At 43.9% G+C, this 23263-nt stretch overlaps 1 protein-coding gene and 1 pseudogene across 1 annotated transcript in view; both read left to right on the top strand.

Moving 5' to 3' along the window:
• Positions 1 to 23263, top strand: part of capza1b (capping actin protein of muscle Z-line subunit alpha 1b) — a 65165-nt gene that overhangs the window by 37202 nt on the left and 4700 nt on the right. Inside the window, exons 4-8 of the mRNA XM_073030577.1 lie at positions 6735 to 6798; positions 8548 to 8754; positions 11293 to 11372; positions 19402 to 19480; positions 19559 to 19630. Of these exons, the coding sequence (XP_072886678.1) occupies positions 6735 to 6798; positions 8548 to 8754; positions 11293 to 11372; positions 19402 to 19480; positions 19559 to 19630 (502 nt within the window). The remainder of the gene's footprint in view (positions 1 to 6734; positions 6799 to 8547; positions 8755 to 11292; positions 11373 to 19401; positions 19481 to 19558; positions 19631 to 23263) is intronic.
• LOC140717234 (cytochrome b-c1 complex subunit 10 pseudogene) lies at positions 21185 to 22378 on the top strand (annotated as a pseudogene).

Here is a 23263-nt window from a genome sequence, read left to right as displayed (position 1 = left end):
CTTTCTCTCTTGGCCCTTTCTTTCTCTCTCTCTCTCTCTCTCTCTCGGCTCTTTCTTTCTCCTTCTCAGCTGCTTCCAGCTGCTTTAACTTAATTGCATGTTCCAACCTTAATTTCTCCAACTCTAACTGAGCCGTCCCACTAGCTGGTACCTTTTCAGGGATATTTTCCAATACCTCAGCTGTAAACACATTCTTCCCAATATAATACTGAGTTATTGCCCTTCGCATCTCCCGCTTTTTCATTGACAACCTCACCTCTGCGAGGTTTAACCCCTTCGCCAAATTTATCAAGTCTGATTTGGTGGCCGCCTCTAGCGCCTCCAGAGTCGGGTTTTCTATAAATTCACCCACGTCCATCTTTGCTGGTTTCCCGTCTGGCTACCCGCGTAACCAGATCCAAGTTTGGACTTACAAGCCCGATTCACTGGCTCCCCAATTTGGTATCAAATCTCGAGACGAGAACCCCAATTGTTACGTACCCCGTAACTGGGTCACTTACCAGCAAAGATAGAGAGGTCCATTGAAGTCTGATGGTACTATTTTTAACAGTATTTATTGATAGAAATACACAAAAATAATATCAATGCAAACATACAGATAATATACGTCGTCAATACTAAATCTAAAAGCGCGGGTATAATAATAATCAATAAGAAATAAGCTGTATCGTTGTCTAGGGGATAATGAATTGTCCGATGGAAATATATAGTTTGTTCAGTTCATACAGGCTGCAGCCGTTGGGGACCCTGTGTGGCAATTGTTGGAGAGAGAGAGAGACGGGTTAAAACTTGCCCATTCTGTTTATGATGTCAATCCTTCGAGAGTCATTGAGAGTTGAGTTCCCCGTTGTTAGCTAAAAACCATTTTTCTGTGGCAAAGGTCACCGATTCCGGGCAAATGGAAGCGGACGCACGTGGCCTTCCACTGGCTTTCGCTATTACGGGATTGCTAGCATTTCTTCTGGTGCGTCTGAGGGGCTGTTCCCACAGACCCTCTTTTTATCCTGACTCACAGGGTCTCAGGTGTCAATCAGGTTGGGATGATGCAATCCCTCCACCAACCTCCTCCTTGGTTCATTGCCTGGGGCTTTGATTGCATCGTCCAGGATGCAATACACAAGTCCGTCTCCAAGAGACAATAGCCGGTATCAATGGGTCCGCCTTTCGGAGGCCAGGACACATTCTAACCCTTTTGTGGATTCTGCATGTCTTTCTCTCATTTCCTGTGTCTCCTGAATTGACTCAATAGTGATCTTGCGATTCTCACAAAGGAGGGGGCTACCCCCGCACCCTTCAGCCCCTCAGAGCTGTGGTACATTCATAACAGTATAAACAGGTGTTACCCCCACTCCCACATAGGTAGAGCGTTCCTATGAAATCTTTCTTAAGCCGAAATGGCGTAAAGCGAAGAACCATTAATTTATATGGGGAAAATTTCTGTAAAAGCGAAAGTCCTCTTTGTAATGTGAAAACAGGTTACTAATGTAGGTCTTTTGTAAAAGTGAAGTGGTGTAAAGTGAACATTTGTAAAGCAGGGGACAGCTGTGTGTGTCTGTATCTATATATATATGTGTGTGTGTGTCTATTAAGTAGTTAAAATAAGTGCAAAAAGCAGAAATAAAAATGTAGTGAGGTAGTATTCATGGGTTCAATATCCATTTAGAAATCGGATGGCAGAGGGGAAGAAGCTGTTCCTGAATCGCTGAGTGTGTGCTTTCAGGCTTCTGTACCTCCTTCCTGATTAGCAAGGAGAATAACAAGAGATAAGAAAGTAATAGTGTTCTGGAGAAGCAGTCCTGGTGAAGGGTCTTGGCCAGAAACTATACTCTTTTCCATAGATGCTACCTGGTCTGCTGAGTTCCTCCAGCATTTTGTGTGGTTGCTGAGTGTTTGCCATAATCATACTGAGTGGTGGATCAAGCGTAAGGAGCTAAGTCATGTACCGGGTAATTAATTCTGCATTTATTTATTAGGTTCAAATGTAGTAATGATTTGAATTAGATCCCCACAAAGAGTGGCTGCTCTTAGAGAAGTTAGAGACGGGAAGAGGATGACAACAGTACTTTTTCCTTCAACTTTGACAGGGAGAATAGACTAAATAAGTGTCAAATACAAAATAGTTTACACCCAGTGGGAAACAGGCAGCCCTGGCTGTCGAATGTTTGTAAAAGTTATAACTCAAAACATTCTCCATACCTTCATCCTTATCAGTGTTTGTGCTCAGACAATTGTTATAACCAAAACTGCTCACAGATTTATTATTGTCATTTCTTGAATGTCTGCATTGCTAACCCTGCTGTCAGTTTGTGTTTTTTTTTAAAAAGAAGGCAAGATTTGTACCAGAAATATGAAAAAATAATCCTGAGGAAAGTGTGGTTAAATTGTCTACTTCTTGTTTAACAAAAATAATCTTGATTGATGCCTCAATTTTTGTCAGAGCAGATTCCTCACTGATAGTCCCAACAAATTATATAATGAGGGATGTACAACCAGTGGCCACTGTGTATGTTCATTGTCTTCTGTTGTTGTAGCCCATCCACTTCAAGGTCACCGTGTTGTCTGTTCAAGCAGTTCTTCTGTACACCATTGTTATAATGCGTAGATTTTGAGTTACTGTCACCTTGAGATCAGCTTGAAGCAGTCTGGCCATACTCCTCTGGCCTCTCTCATTCAGAAGACATTTCCACCCACAGAACTGTCACTCACTAAATGTTTCTTGTTTCTCGCACCATCGTCTATAAACTATTGTGCATGAAAATCCAAGGAGATCAGCAGTTTTTGAGATCCTCAGGCCACAATGTCTGGCACCAACAATCATTTCCTGGTCAAAGTCACTAAGATCATGTTTCTAACCCCATTCTGCTTTTGGTCTGAACACCAGCCAAACCTCGTGACCATGTCTGCATGCTTTGATGCATTGAGTGTTGCCACATGATTAGCTGATTAGATATAAGACCATGAGATATAGGAGGAGAATTAGGCCATTTGGCCAAGTGGGTCTGCTCCACCTTTTCATCATGGCTGATCCATTTTCCCTCTCAGCCCCAGTCTCCTGCCTTCTTTCCCTATCCCTTCACGTCCTGACTAATCAAGAATCTATTAACCTCTGCCTTAAATATACCCAGTGATTTGGCCTCCACAGCCACCTATGGCAACAAATTCCACAGATTCACCATCATCTGGCTAAAGAAGTTCCTCTTCATCGCCATTCTAAAAAACCATCCCTCTATTCTGAGACTGTGTCCTCTGGTCCTAGACTTGCCCATCGAAGGAAACATCCTTTTCACATTGAGGCCCTTCCAACATTCGATAGATTAATGAGGTCACCACTCACTCTTCTGAATTGCAGTGAATACAGGCCCAGAGCTATCAGACGCTTTTCATATAACAAGCCTTTCAATCTCAGAATCATTTTTGTGAACTTCCTATGAACCCTTTCCAAGGTCAGCACATCCTTTCTTAGAAAAGGGGCCCAAAACTGCTCTCAATACTCTTAAGTGAGGCCCCACCAGTGCTATATATAGCCTCAGTATTGCTTTCTTGATTTTATATTCTTGTCCTCTTGAAATGAATGCTAACATTACATTTGCCTTCCTTACCACTGACACAACCTGCAAATTACCCTTTGGGAAATCCTGCACAAGAACTTCCAAGTCCTACATTAATGAGCAAGTGTATAAGGGTAGCTAATAAAGTGGCCACTGAGTGCAAGAGTGAAATTAACCATTGTTGTTATCTCACCCAACCCCCATCTCCATCACAAACATGCATTTGCGCTTCAGTTATCATTAGCTTATTTGACCTTGAAGGGTTAGAGGAATGTTAATGTCTCTTAAACACAGTGGCCCAGTTAACAGAGCTGCTGCCTCACAGCTCCAGGGGCCTGGGTTCAGTCTAGACCTCGGCACTGCTTGTCAGGGAGCCTACATGTTTCTGTAGCTGTGTGAGTTTCTCCTTAGGATCCAGTTTCCTCTTACAGCCTGAACCTTTGTGGATGGGTAGGTTAATTGTTCACAGTAAATTGCTCCGGTGTGTAGGTGAATGATAGAATCTGGGGACAGTTGATAAGACTGTAAGACATGGGAGCAGAATTAGGCCATTCAGCCCGTTGAGTCTGCTCCGCCATTCCATCATGGCTGATCTTGGATCTGACTCAAGCCCATACACCTTCCTTCTCGCCATATCCTTTAATGCCCTGACCGATCAGGAAACTATCAGCTTCCACCTTAAATATACCTCTGGACTTGGCCTCCACTGCAGTCTGTGGCAGAGCATTCCACAGATTCACTACTCTGGCTAAAAATATTCCTGCTTAACTCTATACTAAAGGGTTGCCACTCAATTTTGAGGCTCTGCCCTCAAGTTCTGGATGCCCCCACCATAGGAAACATCCACCCTATCTAGTCCTTTCAACATTTGGTAGGTTTCCATGAGATCCCCCTCACATTCTTCTGAATTCCAGTGAGTACAGGCCCAAATCTGCCAAACTTTCCTCATGCATTAACCCCTTCATTCCCAGAATCATCCTCCTGAACCTCCTCTGGACTCTCTCCAATGACAACACATCCTTTCTAAGACATGGGGACCAAAACTGTTGACAGTACTCCAAGTGCGGCTTGACTAGTGTCTTATAAAGGCTCAGCATTGTCTCATTGCTTTTATATTCTATTCCCCTTGAAATAAAGGCTAACATTGTATTTGCCTTCTTTACCCCAGACCTAGCTAAATTAATCTTCTGGAAGTCTTGCACAAAGACTCCCAAGTTCCTCTGTATCTCTGATGTTTGAACCTTCTCCCCCATTTAGATAGTTTGCACTATTGTTCCTTTTACCAAAATGCTTTATCATACAGTTACCAACACTCTATTTCAAGGAATGTAAGGAGAACAAGAATAAGGAATGATTAATTACCGAAGAAGCAGTAAATGCCAGGTAGGCAGAGTTGAGTCCAAGACCAGATCAACCGTGATCATATTGAATGGCAGAGCAGGCTTGATGGGCCAAATGGCCTACTCCTGATACTACTTGTGTTTCTTACTACTGTAAATGGATGGTGTACTCCCACTACAACTTAACAATTGTTGCAATAGGTCTACGGCAGACTCAATCTCAATGGCTCTGCACATGCCCTTAGATCACCTGGACAATACAAACACTTATGTCAGGATGCCATTCGTTGACTATAGCTCAGCATTTAACATTCCCACACTCCTAATTTATAAGCTACAGAACCTGGGCCTCTATAGCTCCCTGTGCAATTGGATCCTTGACTTCCTAACTGGAAGACCACAATCTGTGCATTTGGTGATAATATCTCCTCATTAGCAATCAACACTGGCGCACCTCAGGTGTGTGCTTGGTGCACTATTCTTGTCCCTCTATATTCATGACTGTGTGGCTAGTTACAGCAAATGCCTTCTATATATTTGCTGATGCTACAACCATTGTTGGCAGAATCTCAGATGGTGATGAGAGGGGGTACAGGAGCGAGGTAAACTCGCTAGTTGAGTGGTATCATGGCAACAGCCTTGCATTCAATGTCAGTAAGATGAGAGAGCTGATCATGGACTTTGGGAAGAGTAAGGCAAGGGGATGTGAATCAATCGTCATAGAGGGATCAGAAGTGGAGAGAGTGAGCAGTCTCAGGTTCCTGGGTGTGAAGATCTCTGAGGATCTAACCTGGTCCCAACATATCGATGCAGCTATAAAGAAGGCAAGACAGCAGCTATATTTCATTAGGAGTTTGATGAGATTTAGTTTCTCACCTAAAACACTCAAATATGTGTAAATGTACTGTGGAGAGCATTCTGACAGGCTACATCACTATCTGATATGGGGGAGCGGTTGTGAGGGGGAGTACGCTACTGCACTGGACCAAAAGGTTAACAGGAAGTTGTAAAATCGGTCAGCCCTGTCTTGGGTAATAGCCTCTGTAGTATCCAAGACATCTTCAAGCAGCAGTGCCTCAGAAAGGTGGTGTCCATCATTAAGGACTCCCATCACCTAGGACATGCCTTCTTTTCATTACCATTGGGAAGGAGGTACAGAAGCTTGAAGGCTCACACTCAGCGATTCAGAAACGGCTTCTTCTCTTCTACCATACAATTCCTAAATGGACATTGAAACCACAAACTATTTTGCACTATTTTAATGTAACTATTTTACATATACTTACTGTAATTGATCTTTTTATATATTATTAGATATTGCATTATTCTGCTGCTGCTAAGTTAACAAATTTCAGGACACACGCCAGTGATAATAAACTTAAGTCTGATTTTTGATAATCAGATTGGATTCAGTGGGCTGAAGGGTCTCTTTCTGTGGTGTATCTCTTTGTAGTTCGAAGAATAGTTAATCACTGTGAATGTTAGAAAATATCGATCAACATTCTGCTTAAAATAGTCATGCATCCAGGATAATTATCAATGTAAAACATAACTATGAAAGGCAGGTTGTCATTAGCAATGTAGCAGTTAGCATTGATGCTATCAGAGTGCCAGCAACTTGGGTTCAATTCTGCCACTATTGGTAAGCAGTTTGTATGTTCTCCCTGTGACCTTCTGGGTTTCCTTCAGGTTCTCTGGTTTCCTCCCACATTACAAAGATGTATGGGTTAGTAAGTTAATTGGTCACATGGGTGTAATTGGGCAGCGTAGGCTCGTTGGACTGGAAGGGTCTGTTACTGTGCTGAATCTCTAAAATAAAAAAATGAACTGCCTTTTCTTCTCACAGTGCCTTTGCCCGGTATAACCTGGACCAGTTCACTCCTGTGAAACTAGAAGGCTACGAGGAGCAGGTAACTTGATAACTGTTGGAGAGGGGCTGGGGGGCCGGGGGTGGGGGGAGGTTTGTAAAAAAATAATGGTGACTAAATGGACAGTTTGCTTTGATGGAGAAAACATGGTAGCAGAAAACAGTTGGTGTTGATGAAATTGTACCACAGGATAGGTGGTGCATCAAGAATAATGACAACTAAGTATGTTGGCAATATACCAGTTTCAGTGAAATTCTGTGAATATCCAATCTGTAGACAGAAGAGTGATAATTATATATTTATACATTAAGATCAGAAAATGCTGGAAATGCTGAACAATATTGGCATCGTCTGGAACAAGAAATGGTTAACATTTTAGACATAGGCATTTTATCAGAACTGAGAAAGGGTATTTTCAAGTCACTTTTCAGTAAGAGAGATGATGTAGGAAAAATATTTTTTTTAAAAAAGGGAGTATTGCTGGGTGAGTTCAAATTACTTAGTGGGAGCACTTACCAGCGCACTAAGCTGCTTTGTCTGCAATGTAGTGAAGATGGTGGGGCGGTGGGATGTTCCCAGTAGGCCAGACTCCATGAGTAGAATAAAGGAAAAAATACCAACATTATGTTGACAGAAATGCTCAGTTCTGAAACAGGTAGAAAGAAAGAGTGAAATGCCAAGATTCAGAGAATTTGATATCTGTTTCAGAAGGTGCAGTGTCCCTAGATAGAAGATTAAGTATTATTCCTCAAGCTTTCATTGGGTCTTGTATAATGGTGCAGATGGGCAGACAGAAAGTTTGGTTCAAGGGTTCAGTTTAATATCAGAGAATATGTACAGTATACAACCTGAAATTACTCTTCTCAGACATCCACAAAATAGAGAAAAAAACCCGAAGAATGAATACCTGAAATGTCAGAACCCCAAAGCTCCCTTCTTTTCAAAAGAACACCATCATACACCCAATGTGGAGAGAGGGGGAAAAACACATCATGCAAACAATAAAAGTAAGCAATAGCATTCAGAATGAAAGTGCACAGGCATGAAGCCTGGAGCAGGCATTGGATAAAGGATGGCGATGAAGAAAAGCTGCTTTTCCCAGAGAGGAGTAAAAATGGAATTCTCTGCCCAGGGAAGCTGTAGAGACAGCCTTATTAAGTATATTTAAGACATAGTTAGGTTGATTTTTGCATCTCGGGGGAATTAGGGGATATTGGGAAAAGGCAGGTAGGTGGAACTGAGTTCACAGCCGGATCAACCAGGCTTGATGTGCCAGATGGGTGACTCCTCTTTCTATTTCATATATTCTGCTGTGTTGGCGCGTGGTCAAGTGGTTAAGGTGTTCGTCTAGTAATCTGAAGGTCGCTAGTTCGAGCCTTGGCTGAGGTTCCGTGTCCTTGAGCAAGGCACTTAACCACACATTGCGATGACACTGGTGCCAAGCTGTATGGGTCCTAATGCCCTTCCCTTGGACAACATCAGTGGCTTGGAGAGGGGAGACTTGCAGGCAACTGCTAGTCTTCCATAAAAAAACCCTTGCCCAGGCTTTCTAGGCACAAATCCATGGTCTAGCGAGACTAACGGAGGCCTACATACATTCTGCTGTACTTTACCCTATGCTAAAATGCAGTGCCTTAGCAGAGGCCATGGATATATATACTGATTGAAAATATTGATTTTTAACAGGGGTGGTATAAAGATATGTTATTTATAATTGGTGGATGTAAATACAAATGCATGTATTTATCCTTAAACGTTACAAGTATTAAAGTGTGGGATTTTGTATTATAGGTCCTGATTACAGAGCATGGCGATCTGGGTAATGGAAGATTTGCAGACCCAAAGAATCAAATCTCCTTCAAATATGATCACATGAGGAAAGAAAGCAGTGATATCCAGCCCATGGCAGGCGAGGCTGCAATAGAGTCATGGCGGAGTGCCTGTGACACCGCTGTGCGCGCATATATGAAAAACCACTATCCCTGCGGCATCTGCACTGTTAAGTTTTTTGAAAATTCAATGCAATTTGTGTGACTGAATTTTTGTTGCTGTTAACTACCAAGTGCAGAGTCCACATCTGTTGGTTAATTCTTCATTAGATTTGTATATGCATGTGAGATGATAACTGGCTGTAGGGTTCCTACTATATGTTATTAGCCTCCTGTGTATATGCATATAAATGTGAGATTAAGTATGGACTTGATCCATCAACTGAAAACAACACATACAATATCAAAACTCGCATTTAATATGTAGTTGAAATTCAGAGAATAAGGATAAAAGAAAGGACATAGAATATAAAGTACAGAGGCTGGAGCAAAAACAATCCTCTGAAGGAACTCATTGGGTCAAACAATGTCTGGAGGGAAATGGACAGTTGATATTTCAGATTGTGACCCATCATCTGGACTGGAAGAATGGAGGGAGGGATAGCTTATAGAAAGAGATTAGAATGAGGAGTGGAGCAAGCATTGTGAAACAAGTTGAGAACAGGTTGATTGGCAGATGAGGGGTCAGATTGGGGAGAAAAGGGTGGAGATAGCAACAGAGGCTGACAAGTGGTATCTAAAGACTATCACTAAGGAACTAGGTTATGGAATCTCATAAGAGTGAAAGGTGAGGAAGAACCAAATAAACGTGGCATAATGGACAGATGGAAGCGTTTTGGAGGAAGAGACCCAGTGGGTGGTGTGTGTAGGTGATGTGCACAATCAGTAGGTGGGGGAGGAGGAAGGAAATGAAAGGCGGGGGCTGATTTGTAAAGAAGAAGAGAAAGGGATAGAGAAGCAGATAATCTGAAAATGAAGAACTTGAAGTTTATGCTGCCAGACTGCAGAGTACCCCGACAGAATGTGAGATGCTGTTCTGTTCAAACCTTTATACTGTCCTCTCTAATCTTTCAGTCCAATAATAGATCTCAACCCAAAATGCTAGATCTCCATTTCTTAACACAGACGTGTACCCACTGAATTCCTCCAGCAGGTTTGTTTCTAAAAAAAAAATCAAGGATACCTGGGGGCAACTTTTACAGTCAGTTAGGACTTTGATAGTTACTTTCATTAGGATATCAAATGCCATTTAAACTTAGGAGTTGGAAGTTAGAGGCAATGAGTAAATCAAGATTTGCAAAAGGAGGTGGGTGAGGAGTGGGCCCTTGATTAAAAAAAAGATATTTGCATTAATAAAATATTTAACAAGGATGACATTTATATGGCTCACGGCAAACATCAGAAACTAAGTCACATGAAGGAAACTGGTCAAACCACTGTGCTGGCTCTATGAAAATGCTATGTAGTGCCACTCAGCCCTGTTCTTCCTCATTAACTTCCACTTTCCAACAAAAGGTCACTGGAGGACCTGTTTCCAATCTATCATTGTTTTATGGGCTGAATGTTGCTCAAGACAATCGGTTGACTTTGTCCGCAAGCATCGGATGAGAGAGGGACATGTGGTCAGAGTGTTCAAAGAGAGAACTGGTTGTAGTTTTTAGACTACGGGGGAATCCAGACTTATGAAAATCAAGAAAAATGTAGTTTAGGTCAAGTTCAGAACTATACCTATCAAATACGTACACAACGCTGGAAGAACTCAGCAGGTCAGGCAGCATCCGTGAGAAAAGAGTAGCCAACGTTTCGGGCCGAGACCCTTCATCAGGAATAGGGGGAAGAGAGGGCCGAAGCCCAGTAATAGAGATAGGGGAGGGGGTAGGGCCTAGAGGCGCCAGGTGGCAAACCAATCAGAGGAAAGATAAAGGGGGGAGGGGGAGGGGATAAGCATGAAAGAACTGTAGAGATAAAGAAGCAGTAAGTTCTGCTATCAAATAGTTTGGCTGGTTTAGGGAGCCTTTTAGCTAACATGCTCACGCTTATTAAATTTCAGAACAGGTAATTCTGGAGAGGGGGGAATCACTATAACAACTGTACACTGAAGCCGGTGTCACTGTTGTTTTATCAGCTGTTTACCTGGTGGTCCACTCTTTGGTTCAGATGTATTTGTATACAACACAGATAATGTCCAAATGGAGCACCTATAAATGAATATCTCCTCCTTTCCTCCTAAATGAACTTTGCTTGTCCAACCTTAGCTTGTTTCTTTATGCCCAAGTTATTCAGATCCTTCTCTCCTATTTCTACATTATAAAGCACTGCTTGAATGCGTTCAGACGTGATACTGGGATAGCTTTATCTCCATTCCTGTTCTTCCACTGTAATAGCAAGCTACATATATGTGGGAGTATTATGCATTGGTGAGATCAGTATCTGTAAGAAAAATCAGGTTTCATTATGTCCACGTACATCATAAAACATCATTCTCTTTCCCCTACAGGTACTGGCATGTCCTGAAAAAGTATCTTCCCATTCTGCCACTGCACAATTTTAGAGCATTGATGAATAAAGACACAAAACATAGTTTGCTTTCCTGAACAAGTGGAAGCTAAATAAATGCCTAGTACAGATACTAATACAAGAAATAGACCAAAATCAATTGTAACAGAAACTTGACAGTCTTTTTTTTCTGCCTTGCTTTATTTTGCAGATATATGGTAAGACGCTTAATGGCCAGCAGACTATTATAGCTTGCATTGAAAACCATCAGTTTCAGCCAAGTAATTTTTGGTAAGTGTTCTTCTTAATGATGAGTAAATAGAGTTCCAATGTCAAATGTCATGTCTGAACTTCAGCTCGTTATTTCAGTCACATGTCAATTTTGCAGATGTTGCAATACGGAGCATTCCTGATGTCTTTTTTGCTTTGTATTTTCAAAATTCAATGTAAAATCTATTATCAGATTACATAGATGACACTACATACAACCCTGAGATTCTTTTTCTGCAGACATACTTAGCAAATCTATAGAGCAGTAACTATAAACTGTAAACATCAGTTAACTATAAACTGTAAACAAACTGTAATGCAGATAACACACTGCCAACACAGATGCCTTGTGCAGGAAGGCACAGAGTCGACTGTACTTCCTTAGAAGGTTGGCGTCATTCAATGTCTGTAGTGAGATGCTGAAGATGTTCTATAGGTCAGTTGTGGAGAGCGCCCTCTTCTTCGTGGTGGCAAAGTACTGGAGAGTTTAACATCGGTAGCTGAGCGAAGGGCGCTGAGTAGGCTACGATCAATTATGGAAAACTCTGAACATCCTCTACATAGCACCATCCAGAGACAGAGAAGCAGTTTCAGCGACAGGTTACTATCGATGCAATGCTCCTCAGACAGGATGAAGAGGTCAATACTCCCCAATGCCATTAGGCTTTACAATTCAACCGCCAGGACTTAAGAACTTTTTAAAAGCTATTATTAATGCTTTTTGAGATAGTGATTTAGATGCATATCATATTTTTCACTGAGTTAAGTATTGTATGTAATTAGTTTTGCTACAACAAGTGTATGGGACATTGGAAAAAAAGTTGAATTTCCCCATGGGGATGAATAAAGTATCTATCTATCTATCTAATAATAATAGCAACAAATATTGAGCATGAAATAACAATTTAACAGTCCTTAAATGAGTGTAGCTACCCCCTTTTGTTCAAGAGCCTGATGGTTAAGGAGTAGTAACTGTTCTTGAACCTGACGGTGCAAGTCCTGAGGTACCTGTACCTTCTACCTGATGGTAGCAGCGAAAAAAGAGCATGTCCTGGGTGGTGAGGGTCTTTGGATGTTGCTTTTCTACAGCAACATTTCATGTAGATGTGCTGAGTGGTAGGGAGGGTTTTTAACCTGTGATGTACTGGGCCGAATCCACTACCTTTGGTAGGATTTTTCGCTCAAAGGCCAACGTTTTCAATGACATGTCGAACCTCCAGAGACTCTTGAGGAAGTGGAGGTGCTGTCATACTTTCTTCGCAATCATATTTACATGATGGGTCCAGGACAAGTCCTCTGAGATACTGACACTCAGGAATTTAAAGTTAATGATCACTGGCTTATGGACCTGTGCTTTCCCTCTCCTGAAGTCAATAATCAGTCTTTTCTTTGGAATAGTGGAGCAGTCTCACTGGGCCAAATGGCCTAATTCTGCAACTACGTCTTATGGTTTCAGTTGCAAGTCTGGTTGTTTCTGCAGAGTGAGGTCACGTCTTCAACACTTGTTTTATGGTTAGCTATCCCTGTCACAAACCTAGTGACAAGATTGTATGTATTTTGAGTTTCAAATGAGGACAATAAGGAAGTAGTGGTTCAGGCAGTTTTCTTGCTGCTGATAACTTTTGTCTGCTGGAAGAATTGTGTTTGTGCATTGGTAATTAGGGATAGATTAAGTTGCATATTGATGCTTGCTGGGAATTTCTCTATGAATGGAATATTGAATCAGAATGAGATTTAATATTACTGATATGTGTTGAAATTTGTTATTTTACAGCAACATTACAGTGTAATACTGTGGCGACCCACTTTCTGCGCAGGCGAACCGGCTCACAAATAGCCAGCGCGCGGGGAGAGACTTTGGTAATGCACCTCTGACGTCATTTCCGCCCAGAGAGGGTGGGCGCTAGGGATTAAATGCCAGCACCGCGAAGTTTGAATAAACTAGTCTCAAAACGACTTGCGTGTTGTTATTTCAGCACTGTGTGTAGCACATCGCTACATTGGTGACCCCGACGGTCCAAGCAGGATTTGGACCAAAGACGACCGACTTTTCATCTGTTCACACAGTTTCACTAAAACTGCCGACTTTCTGGATGCTGCGACCACGCGTGTGGTTTAGCCAAGCAGAAGCCCAGTTCCAGATTCGGCAGATATCCTGATTCCATGCGTTACTATCACGTGGTGAGTACCCTTGACCAGGAGACGGCCGCCCAGGTTGCGGACTTCATACAGTCGCTCCCGGAAGAAGGCAAATATGAAGCATTCAAAGTGCTGCTCATTGAGACCTTTGGCCTCTCACGGCGTGAGCGGGGTGCCCGCCTGCTTCACCTGGACGGTTTGGGAGACAGACTGCCATCAGCATTGATGAACGAGATGCTGTCCCTGGCTGACGGACACAAGCCCTGCCTCATGTTCGAGCAAGTGTTCCTAGAGCGACTGCCCGAGGACATACATCTGCTGCTGGCTGATGCAGATTTCAGCACCCCCCGGAAGGTGGCGGCCCAGGCAGACGTGCTGTGGAAAGCCAAGAGGGAGAGCATGGCGTCGGTCGGTCAGGTTACCAGGCCACGCGCCCAACAGCGGACCAGACCAGGCCCGGCAGAGGGGGCGCACACAACACAGAGGCAGGAGTGAGGAGGTGTTTCTACCACCAGCGGTGGGGCACAAAAGCCCACTGTTGTCGCCCGCCCTGCAAGGCCCAGGGCCAGGGCCAGCTGCCGCTAATGACTATGGCGGCTGGCCACCAGGACAGCCTCTTGTACGTCTGGGACAAACAGTCGGGACGCCGCTTCTTGGTCGACACCGGAGCGGAGATCAACGTCTTGCCCCCGACGGGGTACGACACCCGCAACAGGAAGCCAGGACCCACCCTGAGGGCTGCAAACGGCAGCATGATACGGACCTACGGCACCTGCACAGTGCAGCTGCAGTTCGGCGCCAGCCGGTTCACGTGGGACTTCACACTGGCCGCGGTGGCCCAACCACTCCTGGGGGCGGACTTCTTGCGAGCTCACAGCCTGCTGGTCGACTTGCAAGGGAAAAGACTGGTACATGCCGAGACTTTCCAGACGTTCTCCCTGGGTGAAGCCAAGTTGCCGGCCCCACACCTGGACTCCATCACGCAGTCGGACAATGAATTCACCAGAATCCTGGCGGACTTTCCATCGATTCTGGCACCGCAGTTCACGGCAGCCATGCCCAGACACAGGATACAGCACCACATCTCGACCCAGGGACCACCCCTCCACGCCCGCGCACAAAGGCTCCCCCCGGAAAAGCTCCGCCTGGCGAAAGAGGAGTTCAAGAGGATGGAGGAATTGGGGATCGTACGGAAGTCCGACAGCCCATGGGCCTCCCCCCTGCACATGGTGCCCAAAGCAGCTGGGGGTTGGAGACCATGCGGCGACTACCGCAGACTGAACGAGGCTACAACTCCAGACCGCTACCCCGTGCCGCACATACAGGACTTTGCAGCAAACCTGCACGGGGCAAGAATCTTTTCCAAAATAGACCTCATCCGGGGATACCATCAAATCCCGGTGCACCCTGAAGACATCCCCAAAACAGCACTCATCACCCCGTTCGGCCTGAAGAATGCCGCACAGACGTTCCAGCGGCTAATGGATGCGGTGTGACACGACCTGGACTTTGCGTTCATCTATTTGGACGACATCCTTATAGCCAGCAGTTGTTGTCAGGATCATCTGTCCCACCTCCGCCAGCTCTACTCCCGCCTGAGTGATTTCGGCCACACGATCAACCCGGCCAAATGCCAGTTTGGTCTCGATACCATTGATTTCCTGGGCCACAGGATTACCAAAGACGGGGCAACACCTCTGCCCGCCAAGGTAGACGCGATCCACCACTTTGCCCAGCCCAACACGATCAAAGGCCTGCAGGAGTTCGTTGGTATGATGAACTTCTACCACCGTTTCCTCCCCTCAGCAGCCCGTATCATGCGCCCTTTGTACACCCTGATGTCGGGTAAAGGCAAGGACATTACTTGGGACAAGGAGGCTGCGGCTGCTTTCGTTAAAGCCAAGGAAGCCTTGGCAGATGCCGCGATGCTGGTGCACCCCAGAACGGACATTCCGACCGCACTCACGGTGGACGCATCCGACACAGCAGTCGGTGGGGTGCTGGAGCAGCTCATCAAGGGGCGCTGGCAACCCCTGGCGTTCTTCAGCAAGCACCTACAGCCACCCGAACTCAAGTATAGTGCTTTCAACTGGGAGCTGTTGGCACTGTATCTGGTAATCCGGCATTTCAGGTACTTCTTAGAAGGCAGGCCATTCACCGCATTCATGGACCACAAACCATTGACCTTTGCATTCATGAAGGTGTCCGATCCCTGGTCGGCTCGCCAGCAGCGACATCTGTCCTACATCTCAGAGTACACGACGGACATCCAGCATGTCTCGGGAAAGGACAACGTTGTGGCGGACGCACTCTCCAGACCAGCTGTCCAGGCCCTGTCCCTGGGGGTGGACTATGCAGCACTGGCGGAGGTGCAGCAGGCAGACGACGAGATGCCCAGCTACAGGACCACAGTCTCGGGCTTGCATCTGCAAGACTTTCTAGTAGGCCCAGGTGATAGGACCCTCCTGTGTGACATGGCTACCGGCCAACCTCGCCCCATCGTTCCGGCAGCCTGGAGGTGGCAAGTTTTAGACTCCATACACGGTTTGGTGCACCCATCTATCAGGACAACCATCCGGCTGGTCTCCAGCAAGTTCACGTGGCACGGACTTCGCAAGCAGGTCAGTGAATGGGCCAGAACGTGCGTGCAGTGCCAAACAGCCAAGGTGCAGCGGCATACTAAAGCCCCACCTCAGCAGTTTGCACCCACCCACTGGAGGTTCGACCATATTCATGTGGATATCATGGGCCCCCTACCAGTGTCCCGAGGAGTGCGGTACCTCCTAACTATGGTAGACCGGTTCACGAGGTGGCCAGAGGCGGTCCCGCTCACCAACACATCTGCCGATTCCTGCGCCTGAGCACTGATCGCAATCTGGGTAGCACGCTTCGGGGTACCGGCCCACATTACCTCCGATAGAGGCGCCCAGTTCACCTCCAGCCTGTGGTCAGCTGTGGCCAGCCTGTTGGGAGCGCAGCTACACCACACTACTGCCTACCACCCACAGTCGAACGGACTAGTGGAACGCTTCCACCGTCACTTGAAGTTGGCTTTCATGGCCCGCCTGAGAGGACCTAACTGGGGTGGACGAGCTTCCCTGGGTCCTGCTTGGAATTTGCACAGCGCCCAAAGAGGATCTGCACGCCTCGTCGGCCGAGTTGGTGTACGGCGCAGCCCTGGCCGTCCCAGGAGAGTTCATGCCAGCCCTAAGGGGGCAAGAGGAAGAACCCTCAGCAGTCCTGGACAGGCTGCACGAAAGGCTCGGCAACCTGGCCCCTGTACCAACTTCACAGCACGGACGGACCCTGACCCATGTACCCAAAGACCTGCAGAACTGTAAGTTTGTGTTTGTACGAAGGGGCAGACACCGGGCACCGCTACAGCTGCCATACGAGAGGCCGTTCAAGGTGATCAACAACAACGGGTCCACGTACGTTCTGGACATTGGGGGGAAAGAGGAGGTTTTGACAGTGGACCGACTCAAACCAGCCCATGTGGACTTGGCGCAGCTGGTCGAGGTTCAGGCACCGTGGCGCAGAGGCAGACCTCCCAAACAGAGGCTGATCCAGACTGTGGACGTTGGGGGGTGTATCGCCGGTTCTGGGGCGGGATTATGTGGCAACCCACTTTCTGCACAGGCGAACCGGCTCACAAATAGCCAGCACACGGGGAGAGACTTTGGTAATGCACCTCTGACGTCATTTCCGCCTGGAGAGGGCGGGCGCTAGGGATTAAATGCCAGCGCCGCGAAGTTTGAATAAACTAGTCTTGAAATGACTTACCGACTGCGTGTCATTATTTCAGCGCTGTGTGTAGCACATCGCTACAATACATTAAATACGAATTACACTAGGAGATGTATTAAAAAAAAATTGAATGAGATCAGGAGTTCCCATCCTTTTTTGTACCAGGGATCAATATCATTAAGCAAGGGGTTCATTGTGAACCCCTGAATTAAATCTAAAAAATGAATTAAATAGGTAATGCAAAAACAGTGAGGCCTTGTTCATAGGTTCATTGTCTATTCAGAAATCTGATGGCGGAGGGGTAGAAGTTGTCTTAAAATGTTGAGTGTATGTCTTGTGGTTCCTGCACTCCTCTCTGGTAGTAATAAAACAGAACATCCTGAGTGGTGGCGATCCTTAATGATGAAGAATGAACACTGAAAGACATCCCAGTGGAATGATGAACCAGTGAGAGAATTGGTACCAAGAAGATAGGAGGAAATTGTGTTTAATCCTTGCTACTTTGAGTGGTGCATTCATCTTTGAGCTAGGCTGTGGGTTCAGACGTATAATCTGGGTTGACTCTCGCCTGAAGCAAGTTCCTTTAATTTAACGTGACTATAAAAGAAACCTGTGGTATTGTTTTAACAAAAAAAAAGGAATTCTGTCTGGTGTCCTTAAAATTATTTATCCATAAATCAACACATCAAAAGTAAATCATAAGATTTTATTCACAGTGCTGCTTGTAAATTGGTAGTTTTTTTTGAGAATAAAGGTCCAATCAGTCTGATACTTTTTAAACTATTTATTGACACCTTAAGACTGTTTTATTCTATATTTCATCCATAACCTTGAACTTATTCTCAGTTGCAAGGAGGAATGAAAGTTATGTTTGCAAAATACCTAACATGACTCCAGAAGTTAACACCATTTCATTTGGCAGTTGAATGTGGTGAAAAGGTGTTGGTTATGGAAGTTAGATAGAAAATTTGCAGGCTATTCAGAGCAATAAAATGATAGAGCAGTGTTTAATTTTCTGATTTGTATAAGAACACAAGAATCAGGAGTAGATACCAATATATTACCCCATCCCCATGTGCTGTTAACCAATGCTGTTACCTTTTATGTGACACCTTATTCTTAACAGAAATCCAGGTTTTGATTTGACTTTATTCATTCTGTTTGTTATATCATCAAAGAATTCCAAGTAAATCATGTTGATTTCTCAAATGTCCTGCCTTAACCTCAACAATGTATTGCAGCATTTCTCCAATTACTTATGTTAGCCTACGTGACCTGTAGTATCTTGCTTTCAGTTTTACTTCTTTTCTGAAATATGTTTGTGGTTTTTTAATCCTTTGGGAATTCTGTAGAATTCAAAGAATTTTATCAGATTACAACCAACATGTATGTTATTCTCTGCAACCATTTTCTTTAAGACTCCAGGATGTAGGCTTTCAGATCTGAGGGACTGGTAGAACATAGAACACAGAATAGCACAGGACTGTTGGTCTTCATCTTATCAGTTTACCGAAGCATGTTAAGATTGTTTTAAGTTCTTGTCTGAAACCTTTTGAATTTATTGTTTAGAGATACAGTGCGGAACAGACCCTTCTGGGCCACAGAGCCACAGCACCCAGCAACCCCCCAATTTAACCTTCACCTAATCACAGGGCAGTTTCCAATGACCATTTAACCTACTAACCAGTACATCTTTGAACTGTGTGAGGAAACCAGAATACTTGAAGGATACGCAGGCCTACACAGGAAGAATGTACAAGCTTTCTTTCATAGGATGCCAGAATTGAACTCTGAGCTCTGACTCCCCGAGCTGTAATAGTGTCATGCTAACCAGTACAGTACTGTGGTGCCCATCTGAGCTTTTAGTGTTCGCTATCATGAAGGATCACTGGAAGTGTTAGAATATCTGTTACTTTTTTCTCATATTTAGTTCCCCAGTCTCATTTCCAAGGGATTAATATTTACTTTAGCTCTTCTGTTCCTTTGAGTGCCAACAGGTGTATAAACTGTTTTGATACTATTTGCTAATTTGATCCCATCTGTATTTTCTGTTTCTTTATACTTTTCTTTGTCTTCCTTTGCCAATTTGGACTAAGTGAATGTTTGTTCCGAGTCTTTTTTCAGTTACTAAATTATGTGCATTCTTAAAATCCACTTATTAAAGGAACGGACGTTGGCGATCGGAGTGGAAGTTCACAATTACTCCTCCATCAGCTCAGCTTACTGGAGTTCTGAAGATTCAGGTGTGTCTTGCTGTTATTGTATTTGTACAAATTCAATTATAACAAACAAATTGTATTAAACATGTAATGTCTTTCAAGGTTCACTATTATGAAGATGGTAATGTTCAACTGATGAGTCATAAAGACATCCAGGAATCCTTGCAAATCACAGTAAGTCAAAGTTTATTTAAGATTAATGTACATTCTCAGAATGATGCAGAAAATTTACTGGTTTTAACTGAGATTAACTAGTACTTTTTTGTAATGTTCAGCTCTCAATTCATCTGTTGTCTACTATAACTTGAAATATAAACAAAAACTGCAGGGAGGTTCCATGATCAATGAAAATGTAGCTGAAAGAATATTATCTGTCCAGATCCTTCATCAGGACAGATGAAGGGTCTCAGCCCAAAATATCGACAGTTTACTCTTTTCCATAGATGCTGTCTGGGCTGCTGAGTTCCTTCAGCATCTTGTGTGTGTTGCTTTGGATTTCCAGCATCTGCAGATTTTCTTGTGTTTGTTATCTGTCTAGTCCTTTTGTGGAATGTGGGCATTGCTGGAAAGAAAAATTTAACATCCATCCCTAAATATCATTGAAGTGATATTAAGTTATTTGGAAATAGCTGCAGATCTTTGTAATGGCTCCATCAATACACAATTGCATGGTAAGTTCCTGGATTTTGAAACAATAAATATAACATGGATCTCAGCATTGTTCCAATGAAGTAAGAAGTGAGAAGACTCTCCCTCAATTTTATATCTGGATTTCCACATCATACTGGAAATAAACACCTTTTTCAAGTTCAAGTTTAATTACTATTCACCCATACACAAAATAGTGTTCCTCCAGGGCCAAGGTGCAACACACATTACCAACAACACATAGCACAAATAGGACATATAGTACGATTATATAGCTCAAGTCCCTGAGTTGCACGACTGTAATTCTGGTCCAGCTTGTTCTTCTTTCCAGTGAATTCCAAAGAGCAGCACTGATAGGAGGCACCAGCTCCAACCCAGTACAGATTCCAGCACACCCACAGAGGCTTTCCTGCACCGCCTTGGCGTCTCATCAGCTAGGCGGCTGCGACAGGCCAGCCAGGGGCTTCACATCACAGCTCCCCGCCGTCAGTCTCACTAGTGAACCCGACTTGCAGAATACTACATTACTATTGTCTACCAGGGTCTTGCAATTCTAACAGAACTGTCCAAGACCATCACTTGCACTGTCGAGGCACAACAGTATGCCAACAGTCCAGCTTCATTGCTATAGGGCAACTTGCTGATGGGATACTCCTGCTTGATGTTCTTAGTGTTCAGCAGTGACTAAAAAAAAATACAGGACGAACAAATACACCTTTGATTGGACCCAGAGTGGCTGCTGCATCTGAGTACAGTGCCATTTGTTTCTTTCCCAAGCAAAACATAAAATTTACAGGAGATTGGAAACATCTTAAATGAAAGATGATGCCAGCAAACTTCCAAAGAGGGTGAATCAAAATACAGTTGAGTAGTCCTCAAACTTGAATGTAATATATTATAGGTCGTAAGAGGTAGGTAAGATGGCAGGATATGCAGAATTCCAGTTTGGAGGTCCCAAAATTTATGGCCTGAATTTCCCCCCCCCCCCCCAAAAAAAAAATTCCATGTGCATTTCTTCAAACTCTTCTTGGGTTTCCATCTGGGTACAGGTTTCAATTTTAACTGACATTCCGATGACAAACTCTGCCATCTTCATCAGGGATTATGTCTGGGTATGTCTAATCTGGTGGTATTCGTACCCCTGTTGTCTGCCCCTCCTGAATACTTAGTCCTCATCCAATTAAGTTTCTGCTGTTCTACTTCTGTTAGAATTCTACATGAGAACTGGAATTTGATTGTAAACAAGTTGGAACAATAGAAACCTGATTGGATGAGGACTAACCAATCTGGAGAGAAGGATGACGGAGGTATAAATACCAACGGACTGAACATGCTCAGGCATCATCTCTGATGAAAATGACAGAGTTTGTCATCGAAATGTCGGTTAAACACGATACCTGTACCCGGCTGGAAGCCCAAGAAGAGTTTATTCGTCATGTACACTGGGAAAGCACTAGGTCCTTTTGCATATCTCTCTTTAACCAGTGGAAAATTCTGGATTCTGCTTTTCCATATATGCATATGAAAGGTCTTTACCTCCCCAGCAGATCACTAGTAATGTCCTGACTAATGCTGAAATCCTCACAGGGTGCAGATGTGGAGTATCTATTTTCTGCAGTTCCTGAGCAGTTGCACCAAGGAATCTTACAACTGTACCATTTGCCATGGGAGCAAGTTAAACAAGATATTTAGTTTACAGCTTTGAATGCTGGTGTTACTTGGGAACAGGGATTAACTAGCTATTAAAACATTTCTGTCGGCATGTGGGCAGGCAAACAGTCGATCGGGAGGGGACAAACGGCCACCAGGATGTTGGAGCGAATTCTTGGGCCCAGACACGGGTAGCTGCTGAAAAATTGGATTCCAATTATCACTACATGGGGAGCTGTAGCTGGAGTACTGCTGGTCTACGCTACAGATCGGAAAGTTGTAGTTAGCTGTATCCCATACATAAAACGAAAATTCAAGAGTGATTGAAGATTATTAACGGATTTAAGGGTATAAACTGACCAAGTCTGACTGTGTGCAGTTTTAGTCACCAAATTACAGGAAGGATATTAATAAGGTTGAAAGAGTGCAGAGAAGGTTTACAAGGATGTTGCCGCGACTTGAGAAACTGAGTTACAGTGAAAGGTTGAATAGGTTAGGACTTTATTCCCTGGAGCATAGAAGAATGAGGGGAGATTTGATAGAGGTATATAAAATTATGATGGGTATAGATAGAGTGAATGCAAGCAGGCTTTTTCCACTGAGTCTACGGGAGAAAAAAAAACAAAGGACATGGGTTAAGGGTGAAGGGGGGAAAGTTTAAAGGGAACAGTGGGGGGGGGGGGCGCTTCTTCACACAGAGAGTGGTGGGAGTGTGGAATGAGCTGCCAGATGAAGTTGTAAATGCGGGCTCACTTTTAACATTTAAGAAAAACTTGGACAGGTACATGGATGAGAGGTTTATAGAGGGATATGGACCAGGTGCAAGTCAGTGGGACTAGGCAGAAAAATGGTTTGGCACAACCAAGAAGGCTAAACAGGCCTGTTTCTGTGCTGTAATGTTCCATGGTTCTATGGCAGGCCTTGTTTGTGATGCCAGTTATGGCTGGGAAGGCCTGTACAATGCAGTAAGTACTGGGTTTGTGGACTAGGTTATGGGTCGAGTCTCTGCGTGGATAAGAGAGCTCAAGATTTTTTTTGTCTAACTTTGCTGATTTGGGCTAAGTGAATATTTATTCCAAGTTTATTTTTAGTTACTAAAACGGTTCAATTCCTGTAATTTTCTGAGTTAGTGTGTGATATCAGCTCTGTGTGCAATCTAATACCCATGTATTTATAATCCTTGAGTTCTCAGGTCTTCTTCCACTGGTCTCTTCAATTTAAGCAATTTCCCTCAAAAGATAATTGGCAGGTCAACTTTTTTGAACTATGCTCCTAAACTGTGGAATTCAATACCTAAAACTATAAGGGATGTAGATGACAATTGACAACTCTAATTGACAGCTGACAATTCTAAACGCCAGCTCAAAACCTATTTATCTAACCTTGCTTTTAACTAGAGTCTTTTTGTCTTATTTTCTAATTTTATTTTCATGTTTATACTTTTATCCCATTGTAAAGCACTTTAAACTGCATCATCTGTATGAAAAGTGCTCTATAAAGAAAATTATT

Source organism: Hemitrygon akajei, chromosome 27 (assembly GCF_048418815.1).
Source record: "Hemitrygon akajei chromosome 27, sHemAka1.3, whole genome shotgun sequence".
In the NCBI taxonomy this organism is placed as follows: Eukaryota; Metazoa; Chordata; class Chondrichthyes; order Myliobatiformes; family Dasyatidae; genus Hemitrygon; species Hemitrygon akajei.
Note: the sequence above shows the minus strand (reverse complement) of the source record. Positions and strands in the feature narration are given on the sequence as shown.